This window comes from Astyanax mexicanus, chromosome 10 (genome assembly GCF_023375975.1).
Source record: "Astyanax mexicanus isolate ESR-SI-001 chromosome 10, AstMex3_surface, whole genome shotgun sequence".
NCBI classification, from domain to species: domain Eukaryota; kingdom Metazoa; phylum Chordata; class Actinopteri; order Characiformes; family Acestrorhamphidae; genus Astyanax; species Astyanax mexicanus.
Window position 1 is genome coordinate 48,086,989 of NC_064417.1, and position 23,723 is coordinate 48,110,711.

The following is a 23,723-nucleotide window of genomic DNA, read 5'->3' on the forward strand; positions in this document are numbered from 1 at the left end:
TAAATAAAGTTACATTTATTTATTTATTTACTAAAATATTAAATTTTATTTTAATAAAACAAAGTACAAAGGTAATAACTTTTTTCAAAACAGTTATTTCTAATGAAGTAATGATTTTTTTTAAGTGACAACAGTAAATAAAAATACAGCAGATCTCATTTCATTAAAATATAAACAGGGTTCCTACACAAAAACAAAAATAAACACTGTACAAAAATATAAAAATGTACAAAGTCACACACATTCAAATATGTAATGTATTCAGGCCTGTTTTGTTCAATACTGGTTAGTTTATGATCACAGGATTTCTATCTTCTATCTTATAACAAATCTTTGATTTGTTATGCTGACCTTCCAACAAATGATTTTCAGGCAATTTCAAGGTTTTATTCAGTCTTTTTCTCGTCCTGCTTTCAGAAAAAATCAATTGTGTTTAAAATGATCGTATTATAAGTCTTGAGACTTGGCTTATGCAAACAGTGACGTGAACAATGTCAACAACCAATAGGAGAGCTACAGGAAGCTGCAAGGCAAGCGCGGGAATATGTCCACATTATGAAATCAATGCACAGACAAAGCAGCACCTGTTTCTGCTCCATTGTTAAACAGCTTTTCCTCCTGTCAGACTTTAGTTTGTTAAAAGTCTTTTCAGAGTTATTTTTGAAGTGGTCTAGCGTATGGTTAGCATTAGTTGGTTATTCTGAATAGATCTCTGTGATTAAGGATAACGAGACAATTATATTTTCTCTACCTGAGCTGAACAAAGAGGAAATGTGGCTTCCAGCTTTAACCCACACTCACATACACTTGCTTAGAGGCAGAATAGAGAGACAGCTTGTTGAAAAGAGAAGCTAATAGAAAGTTAAGGTAGAAAGTAAGGTTTTTAGCTGCTTTTTAAAGCTAGTAACACTTAATGCCTGAGGAATATTAACTGGTAAAGAGTTCCAGATTTTTGGATTGTAAAAACAGGAAGCTGCTTCATCAGTTTTTTGTGCTTCATCCTGAGAACGTTCAGTAAAGCAGCTCCTGGTGATCTTAATACACAATTTGGAACATATTCTGTCAGATTTTAAGATTTATTTAGGTGCTAACCTAACCCATTAAGAGATTTATAAACCAGTTAAAGCAGCACTAGGTAGGATTTCCTTGAATTTTGATCTTTATAAAGAAGTGAAATTCCAGTGTGAAACTCACTGCAGCGCTGCATTGAGGTGTAATAGGAGGAATAGCGGTTCTCTCGTGTCTGTGCCGGAGCTCCTCTGAGCTCAAACCAGACTCTGTAAGTTTTCCGAGGCGGCCGCGACCAACGCTCGCGAGAACTGCGACCTGCTTTCCAACCTTTAGTTCTAACAGTTCTACAAGAACTACTGGTTCATTCTTTACAAACTAACATGCAGACACTCTGGCAGAAGCTGGAAAGAGACAGAATATGTCTGCAAAAGCCAGAAAATGAGAAAAGAGAAACTAATCCGCCTGAAACATTTATTACACTCTACAACTGTAGGGGGAGCCCAAGAGCACAAAATCTCAACCCTACCTAGTGGAGCTTTAAAGAATTTTATAATCAATCATGAACATCACAGGCAGCCAGTGAAGTGAAGCTAAAACAGCTATTATATGTCTTATATCTCTTCTTTGTGTGTGTTTGGATTCTGGCTGCAGTTTTCTGAACAAGCTGTAGTCTGTTAATTGTAGTTTTAGGCAGTGCAGTGAACAATGCATTACAGTAATCTAGTCATGAAAAAACAAAAGCATGGATCAGTTTCTCAGCAGCTTAAGAAAGGGTATAACTTGTGCTACATTTCGTAAATGGAAGAAAGCAATTTTGGTGACTTTTTAATGAGAGATTTAAAAGTTAATGGTTCCAGTTTGGTTTCTTGGTTCTAATTTTCACGTTTTAATCGTATATTCTCAGTCTGCATCTACGCACTTCTGTCATCTTTGATTTAAAGTTGTACCAAAGCTTTTCATGAAACATGCCCACCTATTATATTTCGATGCCCCCCCCCCCACCCTAGGAAAAAGCAGCAGAACTTGGTCTGTCCACAGATAAAACTAATCCTGTTCAAATAGTGGTTTACAGTATAAACACTAGCTGAGATATTTCATTAGTATTAAAAAGTGTCTTTAGGAATTCCCTTAAAAGCAGCTTCTCCATTCAGGAACTGTTCCAGAATATACAAGAGCAGCATCTAGAATAAAGAAATAAATATTTTGTAAGTTTAGAGAACAGTAAAAATAATGAATTAAAACATTAATATACATTTTACTCACATAAACCAACTTCTTATTTTCCTCTGCGTCCTGCAGGATCTTAAACATGGCCTCCACGTCGGTTTTGCTGAAGATCGGATAGCCTGAAACTGTTCACATCACGCAATATCAGACATTTTAATCAGTCCTTTACAATTGTATATTTTCCTTGTTTTTCGAAGTCTAGTTGCACATAACACTATAATTAAGACATGTTAAACTGGAAAAAACTTGGCAACTCAAACATTAGGGAAATAATTTTACGTGATTTAAAAAAATACTTTTTTATCATGTTTATTTACTGTATAGGGATAATCTAAGAAATGATCAAAACGATCAAATCAAATATAAAAAAAAAATGTTAAACACAGGCTTCCACTGCAATGGACGATAGGGTTGCACTTTAATATCAGATACAACTGTGATAATTGTGAATCATTGACATCAACCAATGTGGTGGATATTTCAAACCAATACTTGCTGATGTATTTATTTATTATCACTGGTCATGCTCATTTAAAATACATAAATTTAAGAAAATTTTTGTTTATTTGTATTAGTTTCAACAGATCTATTGTTTTATTTAAACAGTTAATTTTAAATATTTAGGGCTGCAACAACTAATCGATTAAATTTGTTCATTGTTAAAGCTCCACTAGGTAGGATTGAGATTTTGTGCTCGTGGGCTCCTCCTACAGTTGCAGAGTGTAATCATTTCATTTCCTTTGTTTCATTAAAACTAAAGGTCGGAAAGCAGGTCGCAGTTCCCGTGAGCGTTGGTCGCGGCCGCCTCGGAAAACTTACAGAGTCTGGTTTGAGTTCAGAGGAGCTCCGGCACAGACACGAGAGCACCGCTATTCCTCCTATTACACCTCAATGCAGTGCTGCAGTGAGTTTCAAGCTGTAATTTTACTTCTTTAAAAAGATAGAAATCAAGGAAGTACTACCTAGTGGGGCTTTAATTAACAAAATAACTACTATAGACAACTAAATCATAATAAATTAAGCGAGTGCCGACACCTTCACTAACCAATTTTGTGCAAAAATTGGTTATCATTTGATTATCATTGTTTGTGTTTATTATTGGTTATCAATTTTGGTTTATCACTAAGTCTTTTGTGTGCATTACAGACAGAAAACAGCATTATTATATTTTCCCATCACTGGAACATAATATAAGATAGGTGTGAATAGAATAAAGATAAATACAGTATCTGGTGTGGAGCAGTAAATTAGAGGATACGTACGTTTGGAAGAAAGGAGGTGCATAGCTTTCTCCCTGGTCTCATTCATCTCCTCAGCACATCGAGGAAGTTCCTGCGACGCCCCCTCTGGCCAAATAAGCTCCCGAAGTTTGTTGATGTATTCAGCTGTCTGAACCTCTGAAGGATTCAGCTTCTTTAAGAAAGTGTTCAGTTTCCTGGACAAGATACAAAACACAAAGCAGTGTCAGAGAATCCCAAAGCCACATATTTACACTGACTTGTACAGGTGAGCGTTGCCTAGCCGTCCCCTAAATTTACCTCCCCCGTAAAGGTCTCAGTGTCGACCTTAAGCATTTATATATATTATTTGAAACACCATATTGTTTTGCTGTAATATAACAGTACCACCATTAAGATGTTGAACAATTCTGCATTTAAACAGTGAGAGCTAAATTACCAGGCTAAATTACAGCCTGCACACAATGGGGTAGCTGTAATGCTGTGTAAGTTGAATAAATATGAATCAAAGATAATGCAAAGTAAAAAAATACAAACTGGGCACATTTAGATTATTTTATAATTAAACAGTGGTGTATTTACTCATTTACAGTAAGTAACACAACATTAATCTTACTTCAAAATGTAACATTAAAAATTGTCTTTAATCATTTTGTTTCGACAGTAGTAAAAGCAACTTCCAGATATTTCATAAGCTAAATGTTAGTGGTATATATTTAAGAGGAAGACGGATGCCTTTAAGCCATCAAACCAAGCTGAACAGCTTGAATTTTTACACCAGAAGTGCCATAAAGTTATCCAAAAGCAGCGTGTAAGACAGGTGGAGGACAACATGCCAGGATACATGAAACTGAGATTAAAAACCAGGGTTATTCCACCAAATATTGAGAGAAATATACAGAGAAACTGATTCAGAAACTGAAGTGGTCTCTTATTTTTCTTCCAGAGCTGTATATGAATTAATGCATGAACAAATAAATAAAAGAATGTTTAAATGATATCATACAGTATTATTAAATATAAAATACAGTCTTTACTCATAGTTGAATTCACCTATTCAGGAACAGCAGAGCATTTCCAATACTTAACAATAAATATCAACAGAGAAAAGGGAACATTTTGAAACATACTTCTTTATCAAAGACATAAATGGTGTTAGGAAAGTCTTCACGAATTTAAGGATGCGGGAATTGCCTGTGGACAGAAATTGAAAGTAAATGTTTTGTATAAATGTAAAAAAGGAAAGATGATAATATAAAAATGTATTGTTTAGCTTAGTATAGTACATAATGTGTATAGTTCTCTATAGTCAGATACACACCAGAAATTTCCTTAAGTAGATCGAATATCACTTTGTCGACATCAGGTTGTCCCATGTTTGGCATGTTAGATGCTTTTTTCTGTAATTGCGGCCCATTTTTCAGCTCACATTTCGACTCATTTCTCGGCTCGTCTTTGGTGTGATGCCCTTTCTCCTTCCCTTTGATCTTGTGTGATCCTGGTGACTTCCTGCGAGAGAGGGAATCCCTCTTACTCACATTTTCACTGATGTATAAATCTGAGACGCTGTCGGTTTCATAATGACCAGCATCATCACTGTCGAATGAGCAGAAGACAGCCGGCTGCTTTTTGGGGAGGACTGTTGTTCTGGCTGCAAAATGCGCCAAATTCTCATCAACACTTTCACTTCTAGACGAAATCCTCCGATGAGAAGCTTGAAAGAGATAATCAGCATAGTCTGTCTGATCTTTTTCACTGGTGGAATCATCGGTCTGGTCGTATGAAGGTGAAGATTCTGAATCTGTCACTAGCAGCTCTTCCTCTGATTCTTTATGTACTGTATTACATGAATCTGCACACGCTGCTTTAAGAGGAGATGATTCATCATGCGGAGGCGTGGCTTCTGATAGGCTGCATGTATCCACAAGATCGTCCGGCTTCTCCTCCCCTTCCAGAGGGCAGACCTGAGAATAAAATAATGCGAAAAAACTTAAATCACCACTAGGTGCACAAAAAATGTTATTAGCAGCAGGTTATTAGGTCTTACTATCAAACACCGGCTACACACAGTATAATTATTGACCCAGCAGTCAGAGGACAGATACAGTACTTTTCTATATCAATGTAAGACAGCAGCTGCATTAAAAAACCCAGGCTAAACGAAAACTATGACGAAAAACCTTCATTCGCGAACTTCACTGACAAAACTCAAAAAGAAAACGAGACGATAACAAAATAAAAATGAATAAATGAAAACGAAAACTGTTATGAATTTATTACACTTTTCGTCAACTAATAAAAACTAAACGAAAATTTCAAAGACTGACGAATGGGAAAATGAATTGTAATAAATGATATTATTGAGCAGTGATCGGAACACAACCACTGCCTCACAGCCCCTCAATCTGAACCCAACACAGCTGATTTACACAGTGGCTTCTTTCCTACTTACTAAATAAACATGATGTTTCGGATAGGTTCAGCTGCGCTACCATGTGGCATGTGTCTCATCACCAAGATATTTAGAAAGAAAAGCTTGTTTAGATTTCTTGAGGCAGGTAACACGGGTAACGCAGCCTTGTTAGCTAGGTTGGATTAGCTAAGTGTTAGCAATGTTTCATGTCTATAGGGATCTGTTCAGTGCACGGTTATATTGGCCAAGAACTTCCCTCTTCCTCGACCTGCGAGACACAATTCATAACGCTGGTCTATTGATGCCATCTTCTCCGTAGTCAATGTTAAAGAGGTCCTGCAACCAGTAGCTTGACTTTGTCTAAATGCATAATTTCACTGAGCTATTCCAACAAGACAATGCTTGTCCACATACGGCTGCAGTATCAATATACTGCCTTCAATGGGGGCTCAATTGCTGGTTCGAATCCTGTTCATGTAGCTTGCCATCGGCTGCCGGAGCCCTGAGCACAATTGGTCTTGCTCTCTCTGGGTGAGTAGATGGCACTCTTTCCCCTCCTCACTCCTAGGGTGATGTCGATCAACACCTGTGAGCTAATGTATCAGAACCAAGTTGTTGCACTTTCTTCGGAGCATTAGCGCTGTGATGCTACTCTGCAATGTTCGAAAAGAGGCGGAGTCTGACTTCACATATGTCCGAGGAAGCATGTGCTAGTCGTCACTCTCCTGGTATTGGGGCATCACTAGTGTCCTAATCAGTGGGTTGGTTAATTGGCCGTGTAAATTAGGGAGAAAAAAACGGGAAATAATTAGAAATAAAATTATATAAAAAAAGATACTGCCTTGAAGACACAGATGCTACGGCCTGGCCAGCTGGATCATCAAACTCATTCCTGATTTAAAATGTGCGGGATGCTATTTGGAGGCAATATCAACATTCCTACACCCCTACCACAAAATCTGCAGGAACTGTATAAGAATATTGAAGCTGCATGGGATGGATTATCAATGTGGAACTCAATTAGGAACCTCTACAACTCCACGCTAAGATGTCTGTGTAGTATCTGTAATACCTGTATGTGTGTCTCAATAAAAATATGAAAAAGTTGCTCGTATCAGACTAAATTTTAATAATTAATTGTTCCAGGTTACTTTTATCTTCTTCCAAATAGCAAAACAATCTCACGCTTCCTTCCAGGGCCAACTATTTTCTCTGATAATTATTGTACACACCTCATCATCTTCATGGCCAGGAGTGAGGAAGGACGCAAGCCCACCCAACAGAACCCAAACCCCTCCCTCATGTTCTTCTGTCTTCAGTAATCTGCGCAGTGGGCACAGGAACTCGAACACCAACACCGGCTGAGTGGGGCCTAACTCTGTATCTGCCACCAGCGCCTGCAGGAACGATAAGCATCAAACCTCAGTAAACATAAAGGAGAGTATCAACTTTACTATATGTTTTAGTTTGTTTTGTGTAAATCTGCTCATGAAATTAAGAGCTTACCTGTAAAAAGTTCTCAAACGTGTCCCGTAGTTCCTCTTGGAGTTGCTCATTAAGCTCTGTCTCTGTGTTCTCCTCTATAGTTACTATAGAGGGCAGATGAGGTAAGTCCTGTAGGGTGTTTTTTAATAAATCATTTAGATAAGTCCAAATTGCTGAAAACTCAGGAGTGGTGCAGTAAATTAATAATATGCGGTCTCATGAACCATAAGAAAGCCAGAGTCTCACCTTGCGGCAATTATAAAATTCCACTATTTCAGACTTTGTCTTTTTCACATCCCAGTGAAGATTCTCTTTGTTGTTGTTCTCTTCTAAGTGGACTGTAAAACACAACTTCTCGTCTTCTATTTCAACCTGTAAATACCATAATAATAATATTAACATGAATATAATGATAACTTGTATCTGCTTTCTCTGTACCACAAATTTAATAACCATGAACAATGGCTTCCCTGCACTTATCAATAAATAGAAAAGACAGATCTTAATTTTATAAATGCTAGAGTACACTGACAATGCCAGATATCATGGGACAGAAACTAGTATCCCATGATTTTATTGCCATAATGCACTTATGGAAACTAAACTGTACTGCACTGACTAATGGAATATGGGGATGCATATGGGGACTCTCGCATTGAATATGGATGTGATTTCTGCCAGTCACTTTCAGTAAAGACATGCCATCACTGTAATTAAAAACCTTGTATCTCCAACTTTTGATAATATGAATCTTACAGTTGTTCTTTACATTGTATTAAAGATTTATAATCAACCGACTTACAAAAATGCTCAAAAATACCTACGCTAACTTTTATGAATATTTTTTCCTTTTCTTGTGAATTTGACCTTTGCATGACACATGACTTTCTCGCTGTCTCACCCTCTCTTGTTCTGTCTCTCCCTCTCTCGTTCTGTCTCACGCTCACTCACACTGTCTCTCCCTCTCTGTCTCTTGTTCACTCACGCTGTCTCTCGCTCACGTTCAGCTGTCTCTCCCTCTCGCTCTGTGTCTCCCTCTCTCGTTCTGTCTCTCCCTCTCTCGTACTGTCTCTCGCTCCTTTACTCTGTCTCTCCCTCTCTCGTTCTGTCTCTCGCTCCTTTACTCTGTCTATCCCTCTCTCGTTCTGTCTCTCCCTTTCTCGTTCTGTCTCTCGCTCCTTTACTCTGTCTCTCCCTCTCTCGTTCTGTCTCTTGCTCACTCACTCTGTCTCTCCCTCTCTCTCTGTCTCTCATTCACTCACGCTGTCTCTCGCTCACTTTCCGCTGTCTCTCCCTCTCTCGTTCTGTCTCTCCCTCTCTTGTTCTGTCACTCCCTCTCTGGCTCTGTGTCTCCCTCTCTGGCTCTGTGTCTCCCTCCCTCGTTCTGTCTCTCCCTCTCTCACTGTCTCCCTCTCTCGTTCTGTCACTCCCTCTCTTGTTCTGTCTCTCCCTCTCTGGCTCTGTGTCTCCCTCTCTCGTTCTGTCTCTCCCTCTCTCACTCTGTGTCTCCCTCTCTCGCTCTGTCTCTCCCTCTCTCACTCTGTGTCTCCCTCTCTCGCTCTGTCTCTCCCTCTCTCATTCTGTCTCTCCCTTTCTCACTCTGTGTCTCCCTCTCTCGTTCTGTCTCTCCCTCTCTCGCTCTGTGTCTCCCTCTCTCGTTCTGTCTCTCCCTCTCTTGTTCTGTCTCTCCCTCCCTCACTCTGTCTCCCTCTCTCGTTCTGTCTCTCCCTCTCTCGTTCTGTCTCTCACTCACTCACTCTGTCTCTCCCTCTCTGGTTCTGTCTCTCCCTCTCTCTCTCTGTCGCCTTCTCTGGTTCTGTCTCTCCCTCTCTCGTTCTGTCTCTCACTCACTCACTCTGTCTCTCCCTTTCTCTCTGTCACTCATTCACTCACGCTGTCTCTCGCTCACGTTTCACTGTCTCTCCCTCTCTTACTTTGTCTCTCGCTCACTCATATGATAATGAGGCTGTTAAACAAAAACACTGTGTGAGAATAATTATTGCTTTTAGAATTTCATGGCTACAACAATGTACTGTTTGGGTATTGTTACAGAATTCAAAGTATGTACGATTGGGTGAATGGAAATAATCGAGACCTGCAGGCTCTGGCTGGAAATCACATCCACATTCCAAGCAAAAATTCCTGCATGCATTTCCATAGGACATGACAAAAGTTATGGGATTAGTTACAGGTTTCAGTGAGCTTCATTCCAGTGCTGTCACTGGCTTTACATTCATTCAAACATATGAAGAAATGGGCAAGAAAATATTAACAATTACGAGGCAACAGACTCACATTAGTTACAGTAACAGTCCACTTTCCAGCTCGCCACATCTCTAAGGACAGCTTGAACTCCATCATATCCTCCCGGAGGCTACCGGTACAACTCTCCACGTCACTGTCCTCCTGAGAGCAAACACAGAGAAACAACAGAAGATTACAGACGATTTTAAACTCTGTTTTATTACAGGTTGTCTGCAGGTATGAGGTTTTTAATATTTACAAATACCACTCAGAGGCAATATTAAAAACACTTTTGCTGTAACAAACACTGATATTAAGTTTACAGAATTTAGAGTAAGTTTGTGAGATCTGTATTTTCTACCCATATTTCAAACATATAAACATAAATTAGCAGTTAACATTAAACAAGTATTGTTCTTACAATGACTATAGGGTCCATTGCCAATTTGGGAATATCCAACATATTTTTGTTATATTTACACTTCCCCATGCTAAGAGTATTATCCTAATTTGGTCTGGGTTGAATCAGTAAGATAACTTGCACTTGAATTACAGCTCTGGAAAAAACAAGAGAGCACTTAAAAATGATGAGTTTCTTTGAATTTACCAAATTGAAAACCTCTGGAATATAATCAAGAGGCAGATAGATGATCCCAAGCCATCAAACCAAACTGAACTGCCTGAATTTTTGCACCAGGAGTAAAGGCATAAATTTATCCAAAAGCAGTGTGTAAGACTGGTGGAGGAGAACATGATGCCAAGATGCATAAAAACTGTGAGTAAAAACCAGGGTTATTCCGCCAAATATTGATTTCTGAACTCTTAAAACTTTATGAATATGAACTTGTTTTATTTGCATTATTTGAGGTCTGAAAGCTCTGCATCTTGTTTTGCTATTTCAGCTGTTTCTTATTTTCAGCAATTAAATGTTCTAAATGACAATATTTTTATTTGAAATTTAGGAGAAATGTTGTGCGTAGTTTATAGAATAAAACAAAAATACTAATTTTACTCAAACATAAACCTATAAATAGCAAAATCAGAGAAACTGATTCAGAAACTGAAGTGGTCTCTTATTTTTCAGAGCTGTAGGTCAAATTAAACGAGAATTTTTAATATTTAATGTCTGTGGTATATGTAAGATCTTTGGTAAATGGATTTATGACATTTTAAGACAAATTAAGACCTTTTTAAGCTAAAAACATGTTATACCTTTTTTTCAAGGACGAACAAAACATATTTAAATAAAATACACAAAAAAGAAAGTTTTATTTACTCACACTGTCATAGCTGGAATTGTCACAGCTGCTGGGACCATCAGTCTCCAGCTCTATTACAGCGGGTCGGCGGGATAACAAAGCCTGCTGCCGTAACTCTATCTGTTTCTTCTTCTTTCCTTTCTTTGGATTAAGAGAATCAAACAGCTTGGAGAACTTTTTCTTCACTTTATTGCCTGTATAAATGCAAAAAAAAAAAAACATATTAAAAAAAGAAACAAATAAGCATAAAAACCCACAAAAAATCTCAAATCATCCTGGAGCCCTGGTGGTAATTTAATAGAATGAAATAAAACAATGCACCTGACTTTTTGGTTTTGTTTTCTTCAGACGGAATCTCCTCCACCTCCTGCTGGGAACTGCGGGAAAAAATTGAATCATTGCAACAGACCACTGCAATCAAGACCAGGTCAAAATAATACTAGTTATTTTTACACTGTGAAGAAAGAGGTCACTCACACTTCTGCATTCTGGCTCCCTGAAGAGGAATTAGTGTTTTCTTTATCTGTGTCTTGCACTTCCTCTGCTGGGCTCTCGGAGGTCACTCGATCCAGCTGACAAACCACCAGGCGGTTCAAGTTGTCTGGGTCTGACAGCAACGTCACAAGAGCCAGCACTGGAAAAAGAATTCTCAGATTAAAATATTAATTTTTTTATTTTTAACTCAATTATCTTCCCAGTGTAGCTGAGCCAACAAGCCCACCTACTAGGGGTGTAAAAACAAGCTACCTACTACTACCAGAGCAGGAGTGTCCTTCACTGCCTTTAATAAACTCCTGAAGACAGAGCTCTTCAAAGAGCACTTACTCTCCTAACACCTCTAACTAACTACCTTCTACTACCAGATCAGGAGCATCTCTCACTATCTTTAATAAATTCCTGAAGACAGAGCTCTTCAAAGAGTACTTACTCTCCTAACACCGCTAACTAACTACCTTCTACTACCAGATCAGGAGCATCTCTCACTATCTTTAATAAACTCCTGAAGACTGAGCTCTTTAAAGAGCACTTACTCTTCTAACACCTCTAACTAACTCACTACTTCTAACCTCATTTCCCTCTTCCCTTTCTTTCCTCCTCTATCCCGCTATTTCCATTTGGCCTCCTTTAGGTCCTGTCAAAAAAAATGTTTGCCTTGAACTTCTCTGTCCTCTATTGCTAATATACAGCTTTGGAAAAATTTAAGCGACACCTTAGTTTCTGAATCAGAGTAAAATGAACATTTTTGTTTTATTCTATAAACTACAGACAACATTTCTGTCAAGTTCCAAATAAAAATATTGTCATTTAGAGCATTTATTTGCAGAAAATGAGAAATGGCTGAAATAACAAAAAAGATGCAGAACTTTAAGATCAGTTCATATAAGTTCATATTCATAAACTTTTAAGAGTTCAGAAATCAATATTTGGGGGAATAACCCTGGTTTTTTACTCCTGGTGCAAAAAGTCAAGCAGTTCGGCTTGATTTAATGGTTGTGATCATCCGTCAGCAGATGAGAGAGATCTAAAAAAATGTATTTGAATAGCCCATAGTCCTATTCTAAAGTATAATATGCCATACAATATGGTTGGAGTATGGATATATATATCATTAATCGTAATCTTTGTATCATGATCTGTATGTTTTCCCTGAATTCATGCTAATACACCTCCATAAAGCTAGTAAAAGAACAGCTAAATCTGCCCGTAACCTTTATTCTTTCCGAGAAGTCTCTTGTAATATAGAAACTGTACAGCGGGGGGTCATAAGGTGCGGTGCTGAGCTGAACTTCTCCAAGACCAGAGCTGATGCTCCCTGCTGTACAGGAAACACACATGCACCGTAAGCCTTTAACTGGGAGGAACTGCAGTGAGTTTTTAGTGTTTTGCAGTAAAGCAACAGAGAATCAGTCAGTGTTCTCGTGCACACTGTTAAAACTATTAATAAGACATTTATTCTCCCTCAGCATACTAAAATACAGTGCTTTTAGCTGATTCTAAAAGCTTAATTAAATTAGGTCACAATAAATCAGCGGACTAGCACAAATGAATAGGTAGGATAGAGGAAAAGATTGCAAAATGAATTCAGTGGAAATGCATGAATTCCATCTGAACATTATATCTCTATATTATTCATGCATTATACTAAATTAATTCTGCTATCTGTTCCCCTATCTTATCTATTAGTTCAAGCTCATCAGTTGGCCGCTTAAAATTTGGGTTTTTTATTAATTCTTAGCACTAATTTTGTTTAAGCCCCACCTTTTAACATAGAGCCAATCAGCTTCCTTGTAACACTGTGTGAGGAGGAGGGTCAATGTGGAACTAAAGAATTACCATGTCAGTCAACTGTGGAGCCTCAAAAGTGACAACGATTGTGAAGAAGGGAGCAGACAGGAGGCGGACGTATATGCGGGTAAGACAAACAGATTTATTAAATAACAAATAAATAAACAAACAAACAAACAGGGAATTCACGAGAAAATAAGTAAACATAAACAAACAGGGAAAACAACAAGGAACTAAGCTAGACAGAAAACTAACTAAACAAGAAAAGGGATATATACAAGGAAATATATGTGAAATACAGGGAACTAGAAATAAACAAGAGATAAACAGAGCATAAAGAAAACCGTGAACAAACTCTGGCAAACGTGACGAGACAAACGACAGAGGAAGGTGCAAAGACCGACAGCAAACATAGACTAAAGGGTTCTATATATACAAACCAATAACAATGAACACCTGTGGACACAGGTAACGAGGGGCGGAGCTACAAATTACGGACACGTGACGGAAAATTACAGGGGAAACACACTGGGAAAAGCAGAAACACAGGGAAACAGAGCGAGGACGTGACAACGACAAGCAGGGAAACTGCGCAAGTCGCTGGTTAATGGCGAAACTGTGCTTTTAAGACAAGCAGCATGCCAGAATGCAAAACATTTGATGAGACACTTGAAGAAAAACAACTAATGGCATTAAAGCAGTAGAAAAATACAAAAATACAACAGTAATGTTAAAAACACATATTTTTAAGGATGATCAATTCTTATTTCGAGACGGACAACCAAAAGTTCTGGGTTGGCTGTTAAAAAGGTTTGTCTGTAGCCCTGATTACCACCTAATAATTCCATCTATTACTTTTGGCATATCAGGGTACATACAGGTTAGTCATTAATTTGACAGTAATATTGCATCATGCATCACTATCAGGCAAAAACATTCTCCTTTTCAGCAAAGAAGAAACTGAAAGTGATGTATCATCTTCTCAGTTTGAAACAGTTCAGATGCAAATACAACTGAAATAGTTTCAGAGGCTATAACAAATATGTCAGCGTTTTCACACATGGCCGTGTCCTGTCTCCTCTGTAAACTGGTCGTTCTGCTCTCGAGCTCTCACCTCACCAGTCATTTGCATGTGGTAAACCCTAGGAGTTCATGCTGAAGCATTCTTCTCTTTATGGTAATCACATGCTAACCTCCTGAAAGGTGTTTTTCAGTTTTTTCAGGCTTTCCACTACATGACCTGTCCAGCTTAAGGCTGGTTATTTATCATTATTAAGTAAATAAATAAAAGTAATTGTTTAATACAGCATACTTAAATATAACTGAAATTACACAGAAGCCCAAACAAACTCACTGGTATTACTAAGAAAGATCTTATCTCATATGTGAGAGACAAACCAGCCAGGTGGTGTAACCGTAATTCCAGCATTTTAGTCACTTGAGCAACCAAGTCGACTGGTTGTTTAGCGTTGAGAGTGCAGAAGCTTTGATCCTCCTTCTTTTGTTTTGAAGGTTGAAATATCCTGTCCCCTTTTTGTGCTTCTACATGAAGGGTTGAAATAAAATCCACTCTATTGAAAACAACTCATAGGAGCCCAGAACTAGTTCTAAATTTTGCTATAAAATCTATAAGTACATTTGCTAAATTAATTGAACAGCTTGCTCATGTTTTTTTCTTTATTGTGATAAATAGGACACATAGCTGTTCAAATTTTAAAAAATAATTCTAGAAATTAGGTCAGAACTAGTTATATGGAACAAAAAACATTTCATTAAATTATTTAAACTGTTAAATTGGTTAAAACAGACATGTAGAAACTAAAAATACACTTTTAAAAGAAGCTAGTTTAGTGTTAACTTTAGCACTAACCCAGAACCTCCATATTCTGTAAATAAACACGCATTCATTCACACACTGTACTGTAGTGATGCTCTGAGGATGTATAGTAGCTATATGTCACTTATGGACTTAAAGTGAAGGACAGAGTGCCATAAGGACATTTACAGCGTTTTTTTTTTTTATATATATAATTTTGTAATTTTTTTCCCATTTTCTTCTCAATTTACATGGCCAAAAAGACAACCCACTCATTAGGACTCCCCCTGTTACTAATGATGCCCCAACACCAGGAGGGTAAAGACTAGATCATGCCTCCTCCGATACATGTGAAGTCAGCCACCGCCTCTTTTTGAGCTGCTGCTGATGCAGAATTGCCGAGTAGCATCACAGCGCACTCGTAGGAAAGTGCAGCGACTCGGTTCTGATACATCAGCTCACAGACGCCTAGTGCGGATAAACATCACCCTAGGAGTGATGTGGGAACAGAGCTCTATCTAGCCACCCAGAGAGAGCAAGGCCAACTGCTCTCTCAGGGCTCTGGTAGCCAATGGCAAGCTACATGAACAGGATTTGAACCAGCGATTTCCCGATCATAGTGGCAGCGCTTAGCCCCCTGGACCATTCAGAGCCCATTTACAGAGCTTTTAAAGGGTACAGTATGCATGCAGCACACATGGGCTTTTTTGAGTTAATAATATTGCATGCCCAACAACCTCTAAATCTATAAGGATAATCTACAAGACCCAACAAGCATCAAGTCAAAGAAATCCACTGTACTGGAAATAATAATGTGTGCCAACTGCTGAACCTGTTCCAGCGAGTGCTCAAGTTAAAGACAATCTGTCTGTAATCAGAGAAACCAACCTCCTACTCCACTGATATGATTCTAACAGTCTGTTTCTCTGTATATATTATTATAATCCTACTTTCACCCTGATCTTCAATACTCATGACCCTACATGAGAAAAAAAAACATCACAGAGCAGCTATTATTATTATTATTTGGCTGGTGGGTCATTATTATTTCCAGGACTACAGTGATTCGCACTGATTAGCATGGTGTTGTATGAGGTCCACTTAAAAATTAGACCACTTAAAAGTGATGAGTTTCTTTGATTTCACCAAATTGAAAAAATCTGGAATATAATCAAGAGGAAGATGGATGATCACAAGCCACCAAACCAAGCTGAACTGCTTAAATTTTTGCACCAGGAGTAAAGGCATAAGGTTATCCAAAAGCAGTGTGTAAGACTGGTGGAGGACAACATGCCAAGGTCCATGAAAACTGTGATTAAAACCAGGGTTATTCTACCAAATACTGATTTCTGATCTCTTAAAAGCTCTGCATCTTTTTTGTTAGAAAAAAACAACAATGTTCATTTTACTCGAACATATACCTACAAATAGCAAAATCAGATAAACTGATTCAGAAACTGAAGTGCTCTCTTAATTTTTTTATCAGAGTTGTATGTTTGGCTGTTTCTCTTTCTTTTATTCTACTTTGTCACCCTCATTGTTTGGCCTATTTTACTACATGTTTGGCCTATTTTACTACACTGACACTCCTATTATCTACATGTTAAAAGGCAAAACAAAACACTTTCACCCCAGCGCTGCATCTCAATAATGAACTACACAGTCAACAATGTTCTGTCACCTATTTGCGTGAACCGAATCTGAGCAAAAAGAACATTTTGTCTCTCTGGTACTTTAGATAAAGTCAGAATAATGTGGTTGTGCAGGTCAGCGCAGCTCTGCTCAATGAAGGTACTCTGAAGCTGAACAGGTGAAAACAGCTCATCCTCTCTCTAGATGCTATCTAACAAAAGCATGCTAATGATTCACTCTGCAATTCTGAATATGTTACAGGAATGTTCCTGCCTGAAGCAATGCTGAAGCAAAACATACAGTTACAGAAAACTGCCCCAACCTTTCAGAGCCAGAATCTCCTGTAGAGCACAGCGGTAAACAACGGGCTCCCACAGGTGCTGCGGGAAAAGGCTGAGGATCAGGGTTTTAGAGAATTCCCTGTAGGCATTCATTTCCTGTGATTTAGAGCTGAACAGCGGGGACCTGGGGAGATAATGTCACAGACAAGAAAAAGAAATGGATCAACATTTACAAAAAGATTTTACGAATATTAACAATCTTCAGTGAACTGTCAGTATCACCAGTTATAACAAATCTGCAACCCGATAATAAAAAAAATTGTGAAAATATGGAAAATCCAAAATAAAATATGGGTTGGGACTAGAGGTGCATAGGGCAACTCACTACACAATATTATTACGATACATTGCCCACAATAACGATGATATCACAATACTGTGATTCTGTGATTCTCAATATGTCATAAGACAATTCTCTACGACACTTCACAGCATCTGTGTTACTGAAGAGGATAAAATGCTACATTAAATAAGAAAATTCCAGGAATTATTAATTATAATTATAATTTACTGGTGTCAGTTTCAAATAAAAAAAATAAATAAATAATTTCACTGCAGATTTAATCTGTTTATTTGATTATATCACCCACACATAGAGTAGTGAAGCAGTAACTTTAGTAAGTGACATTCAGGGCAAGTCTTAAGGAGTTTAGAGCGCCTAAAATAGCGCCAAGTATCGATAATGTACTGTATGATACAATATATCGCAACATTGATATTTTGTGACACACTTAGTTAGGACAGGAGTAATTTAAGACTTAAAGGAGAAGGAACATATTGTGTACGACTTTAAAATAAGACTACCTTTATAAAGGGTTTATAACTGGTATACAATTCGTTTATTTATGGATACTAATTAGGTTGTAAATGCCTTAAAAATCATTAATAATCAGTTATAACACATACGTAGAAAGGGCAACACTATAGACGGCTGTGGTTTCACTACTGTTATTTGCCAAATAGTGAAACCACAGCCGTCTATATTGTTGCCCTTTCTACGTATGTGTTATAACTGATTATTAATGATTTTTAAGGCATTTACAACCTTATTAGTAACCATTAATAAACTAATTGTAAACTATTTATAAACCCTTTATAAAGGTTGTCTTATTTTAAAGTGGTACCACATATGGTAATGTTTAAAAACATATTTCACTCACTACACTGCATAAAATTATTTAATAATTCAAGAAGTCAAGGTGTTTTAGTGTGTAACATTCTCTCAGACCCAAGATCCCTCAGACACTGCATTAAGAACTGTCATTCATCAATAGCTGATAAAACAACATGGACCAGAGATTACTTCACACACCTTCATCAGGCTCTACAAAACAGAACAGAAGCCTTATGTTTACCATATCCAGAAGTGACATCAACTTCTCTGGACTCAAAGCAAAATTAGAGAAACTGATTCAGAAACTGAAGTGGTCTCTTCATTATTTTTTCATGTTTGGCTGTTCCTCTTTTTTTTATTCTACTTTGTCACCTTCATTGTTTGGCTCTCTCACCCCAGAGCTGCATCTCAATAACCCACAAAAGAGTGGAAACGTGTGTGAGGAAGCATGCCAAAGTCTGCCATGGTTTGGAATTGTCTTAATACATTTCTGTGATGCATCATTAATGCAGAAATGTGCGTTGTGCAATTTCTAAGAGAACTTCAAACAACAAATTCTGCCTTCAAGGCGTCATTTTTTCCATTGACATTTTCCCACAAGACAATGCAAAACCACAGGCTGCACTCATTTCGATGGTTTGGCTACAGAAAAGTAGGGTATAGGTACTGAATTGGTCTAATAGGACTGGTCTGCAGTTCTGACCTATATTAACAAATTAAATAAAGCTGACCAAAAAAAGCCATGACATATCTTGGGCTGATAATGTCTGCAATTAAAAAAAGAAAAATGTATTTTTATAAGCCTTTCTATACAAGTTTCCATTTATTCTGAGTTGGGGTTGTGCAACAAAGGAGACACTTCCTGAGGAGGTTGTGCTAGACCACACTGGCCACATGAAAGATGTTTTCAGCGACTGCAATGAAACCAGAAGCTCATTTTTAACACACATAACTATAGGACATTCAAAAAAGAGAGCATGCTTACCTGGTGGGCTGCTTAGCACAGCGCAGGTGCTGGGTGAAGATGTGAATGCAGCCCACACTCGTGGCTGAGAGGTCAAATTTTTTGGCCTTGATAATGATCTGGTCCACAATGAGGTTAAATTCCGTGTGCAGAGCTGCGTGTAAGGGCTGGCTGTCTACCGGTTCAGGGACAGTGTACCAGGGCAGGACCAGGTGAGCATAGGCACACTTGAACACTACAAAGAAAATGTAGATTTAGGGCATTTTAAACAAATATTACTTTGGCAATACTACTGCATAATAGAGCTGCAACTATTAGTCTGCATAATCAACAATGTAAATTATAAACAATTATCAAATTCAACTTTCAGTGTTGACTAATTGTTCATTTAAAACTGCTAACAGAAGTGCTGCTAACAGAAACACAAAAAAGTGCCTAAAACATATTTTCTCACTAAATATCAGGTAATTTAGCTATTTTTTGTCATTTTAAAATCATAAAGAAAGAAATAATCTTTTATTTAATGCAAAAGCATCGCTGAGCTTTATTTTGCAAGTTCCTTCAATGAGTCAGCGGCTGCATGTCTCTGTCAAGTCGACACCACTTCCTATAACCCGTCACACAGACGATACAGAGCAACACACAGCCGGCAGGTTGGCACATGTAATTCATTCTGAGAAATCACATGGTTTTGAAAGGTCTCTTGAACACGTTAAAAGAAACTGAAAGATAGTACTCACGTTGGTTAAGTGACCTCTGGACATTAGTGTACTCAGATCTTTTCGTGGGTTTTTGTACAGTTTGAACAGCTGTATCAGGCACGTCTCTTCCATCCACGTGATCAGTTTCACTCGACTGTGAAAATACGATAAAGGCCATATTAGGTTTATCTGTAAAGTTTAGCACAATTCTTTTGTATAAGCAAAACCAACATTTTATATTGCTAGAGTTTAGAGTTCATAATTTAGGGCTTGTGCTGTTGGAACAGCAAAAAGAAACTGTATTTACTGCAAATGACCACTGGCGCATGATTCGCTGAATACAGACTCTGAAAAAGGTTATAAAATGAAACTTGAGTCAAGTGCAACAAACTCATAAAATACTGCTCAATGATTCAAGGAATCAGGAGGAATGTTATGGTGTAAAATTCACCACATGAACTTTAAATCCTTCAGATGGCACTGCTTCCAGAATCTTTTCTATGGATGCTCAAGCACCCCTAAAATAGGTCCCAGAACACCTAAAAGTAAAAGCAAAAAGTTGTGTTTTTGTTGTTTATTAATGAGCTGTATGTCTCTAATAAGCTGAAATGTTAAAATCTTAGAAATCAAATAATTAACCAGAATTTAGGAACAGAAACGTACACAGTACTCTTTATGCTGCTGGTGTCCGATGCTTTTTTAATTTAGTAAACTAATGCTGCTGGCAATGTGCTAGACCAGTACTGTCTGTGCTAGTACTGTCTGTATGTGTATCAGCTAAATAATGTTACAGAATAATATAAGTTCCTGTGTATGTGTGTTTGTGTGTGTAAATGTTTGTGCATGGCCCGCCAGTCACCCTGCTAAAAATCCAGATGTTTTATCTATTTAAAATGAAAGTAACACACCTGCCCCCTTTGCATAATAGTTTGTGGGTCTGATTTGAATCTAAATAATTGTATTCCTTCTGATATGACATACATACGCCTCCTGGGATCTCTCCTCAAATTCATGCACAGTTTTTGTTTTGTTAAGTAAGGGTGGTGAGGCTGGGTTTGTTGGGTGCTCAGCACCCCTAAACCACTGATCCTAGAATCACCCCTGCTCATTTCAATGGGTATATTGTGAGCTCATGTTTTCAGGAGGAATAGGGACAAAATAGGGGCAAAATAACCGTTGAATCCCAACATTTCTTGGTATCCTCAGTGCCAGACATCTATTAATAAGTGCTGTAAGAAGGAATGGTAACATTATAAAGTCGTAAATGCTTTAACAAGCCAATTTTTAGGACTGGAATAGATGTACACTACTCAAAATAATTAGTTAAACTTAGTTAATGTGCCATCCTGAAGGAGCTGGACTGCCAGTGCAGACTGAAAGGGCTTATGCTCATGCTACCAGTAGTGACAAGGACATGAGTAAAACACAAAGAGGGAAGAATCAGTCAGAAAGGATAAGAAGAGAGTTTTTTTTTGTGGCCACACCCTGTAAAACCTTTGCCTTTTTGGTGGTTATCTTGCTTTTGCCACCTTTATTTAAACCAAATGGGCAGATTAATATCACCGAAGTTTAACTGATTTTGTGTTACACTGTAATGATTCATTATTTATCGTTTTAAGCCATTTATATTAACAGATAAAATGTAAAGTTGAACAGACAAACATCTTGGGTTTATACTGTATGCACGTACATAAAGGCCAAAGTAAATACACTTAGAAAACATTTGTTATTGTATTCTCTGTACCACACTTCCTGAGGAAGTTGCATCAGAACATACTGGCTGTAATGTTGATAGTTACCATAAAAGAAGTGATGAATAAGACAGTCACAGAGCATACAGGACTGTGAATAGTGGCACATACGTATAGAATAATGCACTGTGTAGGTTATAAAATACAGTACATGTTATGCACTACTGTCAGATAATAGATAAAGGAACATGCATGGGATTTTGGAAAGTTGTCAAAAGGTCATTATGACTAAGTCTTATGACTAAGAGGCAGTTAAACAAACCAGTATATGTTTTATATTTTGGATTTATCAAAGCATAGCACATCTTGGCTGGATTTTCTCAGTCAGCTTTATGAGGTAGAGTCTCCGGGAATTCAGGCTTTCAGTTAACAGTTGTGCTGAACTCGTCAAGAGTTAATTACTTGAATTTCTTGCCTCTTAATGTGTTTGAGAGCGTCAGTAGAGTTGGTATACAGTGAATATCTCTATTTGAGTAATGTTCTAAATCTTATTATGAGAAGCATGAACTACTCAACTAAGTAAAGAAAAAATTACTTTAAGAAATGAAGGTCAGTGAATTAGAAACATTTCAAGAACTTAAACGAAAAGTAACGTTATGATGATGAAACTGGCTCTCATCAGGCCTGCCCCAGGAAAGGAAAAACAAGAGTTACTTCTGTTGTGCAGGATAGGTTCATCAGAATTACCAGACCAGCCTCAGAAACCACAAGTTAACAGCTACCCAGCTTCCTCACACTTTTGTATTTTGGTTTGTTTAACACTATTAAGTTACTACATGATTCCCTATATGTTCCTACATAGTCTGGATCACTTCAGTATTAATTTACAATGTTGTAAATTGTAAATCCAACGTTGGAAAAAAACATACAGAAAATTTTAAAAAACATTGAATAAGAATGTGTTTCCAAACTTTTGAGTGGTACTTTCTCCTAAAGCAGCAGAAAAGCTGGAGATCAGAAGTTAAACACATGTACACTCAGTACTTCAGTACACTCTAAAAAACAGAGGTACGAAAGGAGTACTTTTTTGTACTTAAAGGTACACTGTTCATAATTGTACCCTCAAAGGTACAATATTGGTCTTTACAGGGTCAGATTTGTGCACTCTGAAGTACAAAGTCAAAGTCTAACAGCAATAAGTACAAATTTGTACCATTTAACCAGTCAAAAGGTACATTTTGTATTCTGTACCACTGTACTAATAAACAATATATATTTTATTTGCACATTTTTTTTTTACTTGAGAGCCAGACAATTTTGCATCATGAAGTTCTTGACACATATTTAGTTGATGATAATGTTTATACTCTTTATAATATTTACTGGCATAAAAAAATGGGTACAAAAAAGGACTTTCACTGAAAGGTACTTTTTTGTACCTCAGTATAAGGTACAGCCCCAGCGACAAGTTTTGTACTCTTTTAAGTACAAATCTGTACTTACTTTTCTAAGTGTGTAAGTATCTACTGTACCTCAACCGCAGGTTCCTCAGAGCTGCTGCTGGTCTGGGTGCTCCTCTCAGCGCTGTACCGGGCTGTGGTGAAGCTCAGCAGAAAACACAGCAGGCCGATCCCCGCCTGAACCAAGAACAGCCCGAAATCTGACAGATACCAGACCAGAACCGCGGCTACAGCCAGCAGGACCAGCCAGAGGCTGCGCATGTTGGGCATGTCTGTCTGGAGAGCTCAGCTCCTGCTCTCAGACCGGCTGAGCTCTGACTGAACACTGATACCATCTGTAAGAATAAGAGCAGGAAGGTGAGGAGGGCTGAGAGTGAATCTGATTGGTTGGAGAAAGTCTTCGCTCTGTAGACTGTGTTTACAGCCCTGCAGCATGACATGCAAATATGTGCAAATATTTAACTCGCCCACAGAAGCATCCATATCACAGAAAAATGATATAGCTATATATACGTTATACAAACTTTTCTTATATTGTAAATTATGTCATAAATGGTTAAAACAAATAATAAAGGAAATTAACAATGTTGCATGTGAACATTAGAATTAAATAAAAATAAGGGCAGATGGGAACATTTTCATTAAAAGTTTACATTTTACAGTCTTTTACATTTTTATGTATTTTATTTTATGTTTTATCTTTTGGTCTTTTGCCCTTTTAAACTAGTTTTACCGTTTACTTTTTTTTTTTACATAATCTTATTATTTTAATTATTTATTACAATAAAATTGATAGATTTGATAGATCGAATGAATTAAGAAACATGTCACATAGATATAA

At 37.6% G+C, this 23,723-nt stretch overlaps 1 protein-coding gene across 1 annotated transcript; it reads right to left on the reverse strand.

The window, feature by feature from the left end:
- Positions 1-558: 558 nt before the first annotated feature.
- Positions 559-23,208, reverse strand: si:rp71-46j2.7 (uncharacterized). The gene is made up of 16 exons (XM_007254393.4): positions 22,955-23,208; positions 19,771-19,885; positions 19,052-19,265; positions 16,934-17,076; positions 11,355-11,511; positions 11,199-11,254; positions 10,899-11,071; positions 9,670-9,780; positions 7,621-7,746; positions 7,396-7,503; positions 7,122-7,286; positions 4,798-5,440; positions 4,607-4,670; positions 3,501-3,673; positions 2,275-2,363; positions 559-2,192 (listed from the first exon to the last, which is right to left on the reverse strand). Exons 1-16 carry the CDS (start codon positions 23,150-23,152, stop codon positions 2,115-2,117), a joined length of 2,613 nt encoding a protein of 870 aa, XP_007254455.3. The 5' UTR covers positions 23,153-23,208; the 3' UTR covers positions 559-2,114.
- Positions 23,209-23,723: the final 515 nt, after the last annotated feature.

What these genes read in the sequence shown, in the direction of transcription:
- si:rp71-46j2.7 (XM_007254393.4), bottom strand. Translation starts at nt 23,152, where the DNA reads ATGCCCAACATGCGCAGCCTCTGGCTGGTCCTGCTGGCTGTAGCCGCG. An exon ending in CGTTTGAGAACTTTTTACAG is followed by an intron (nt 7,287 to 7,395) that starts GTAAGCTCTTAA and finishes TCGTTCCTGCAG; the next exon opens with GCGCTGGTGGCAGATACAGA. An exon ending in CTGGCCATGAAGATGATGAG is followed by an intron (nt 5,441 to 7,121) that starts GTGTGTACAATA and finishes TTTTATTCTCAG; the next exon opens with GTCTGCCCTCTGGAAGGGGA.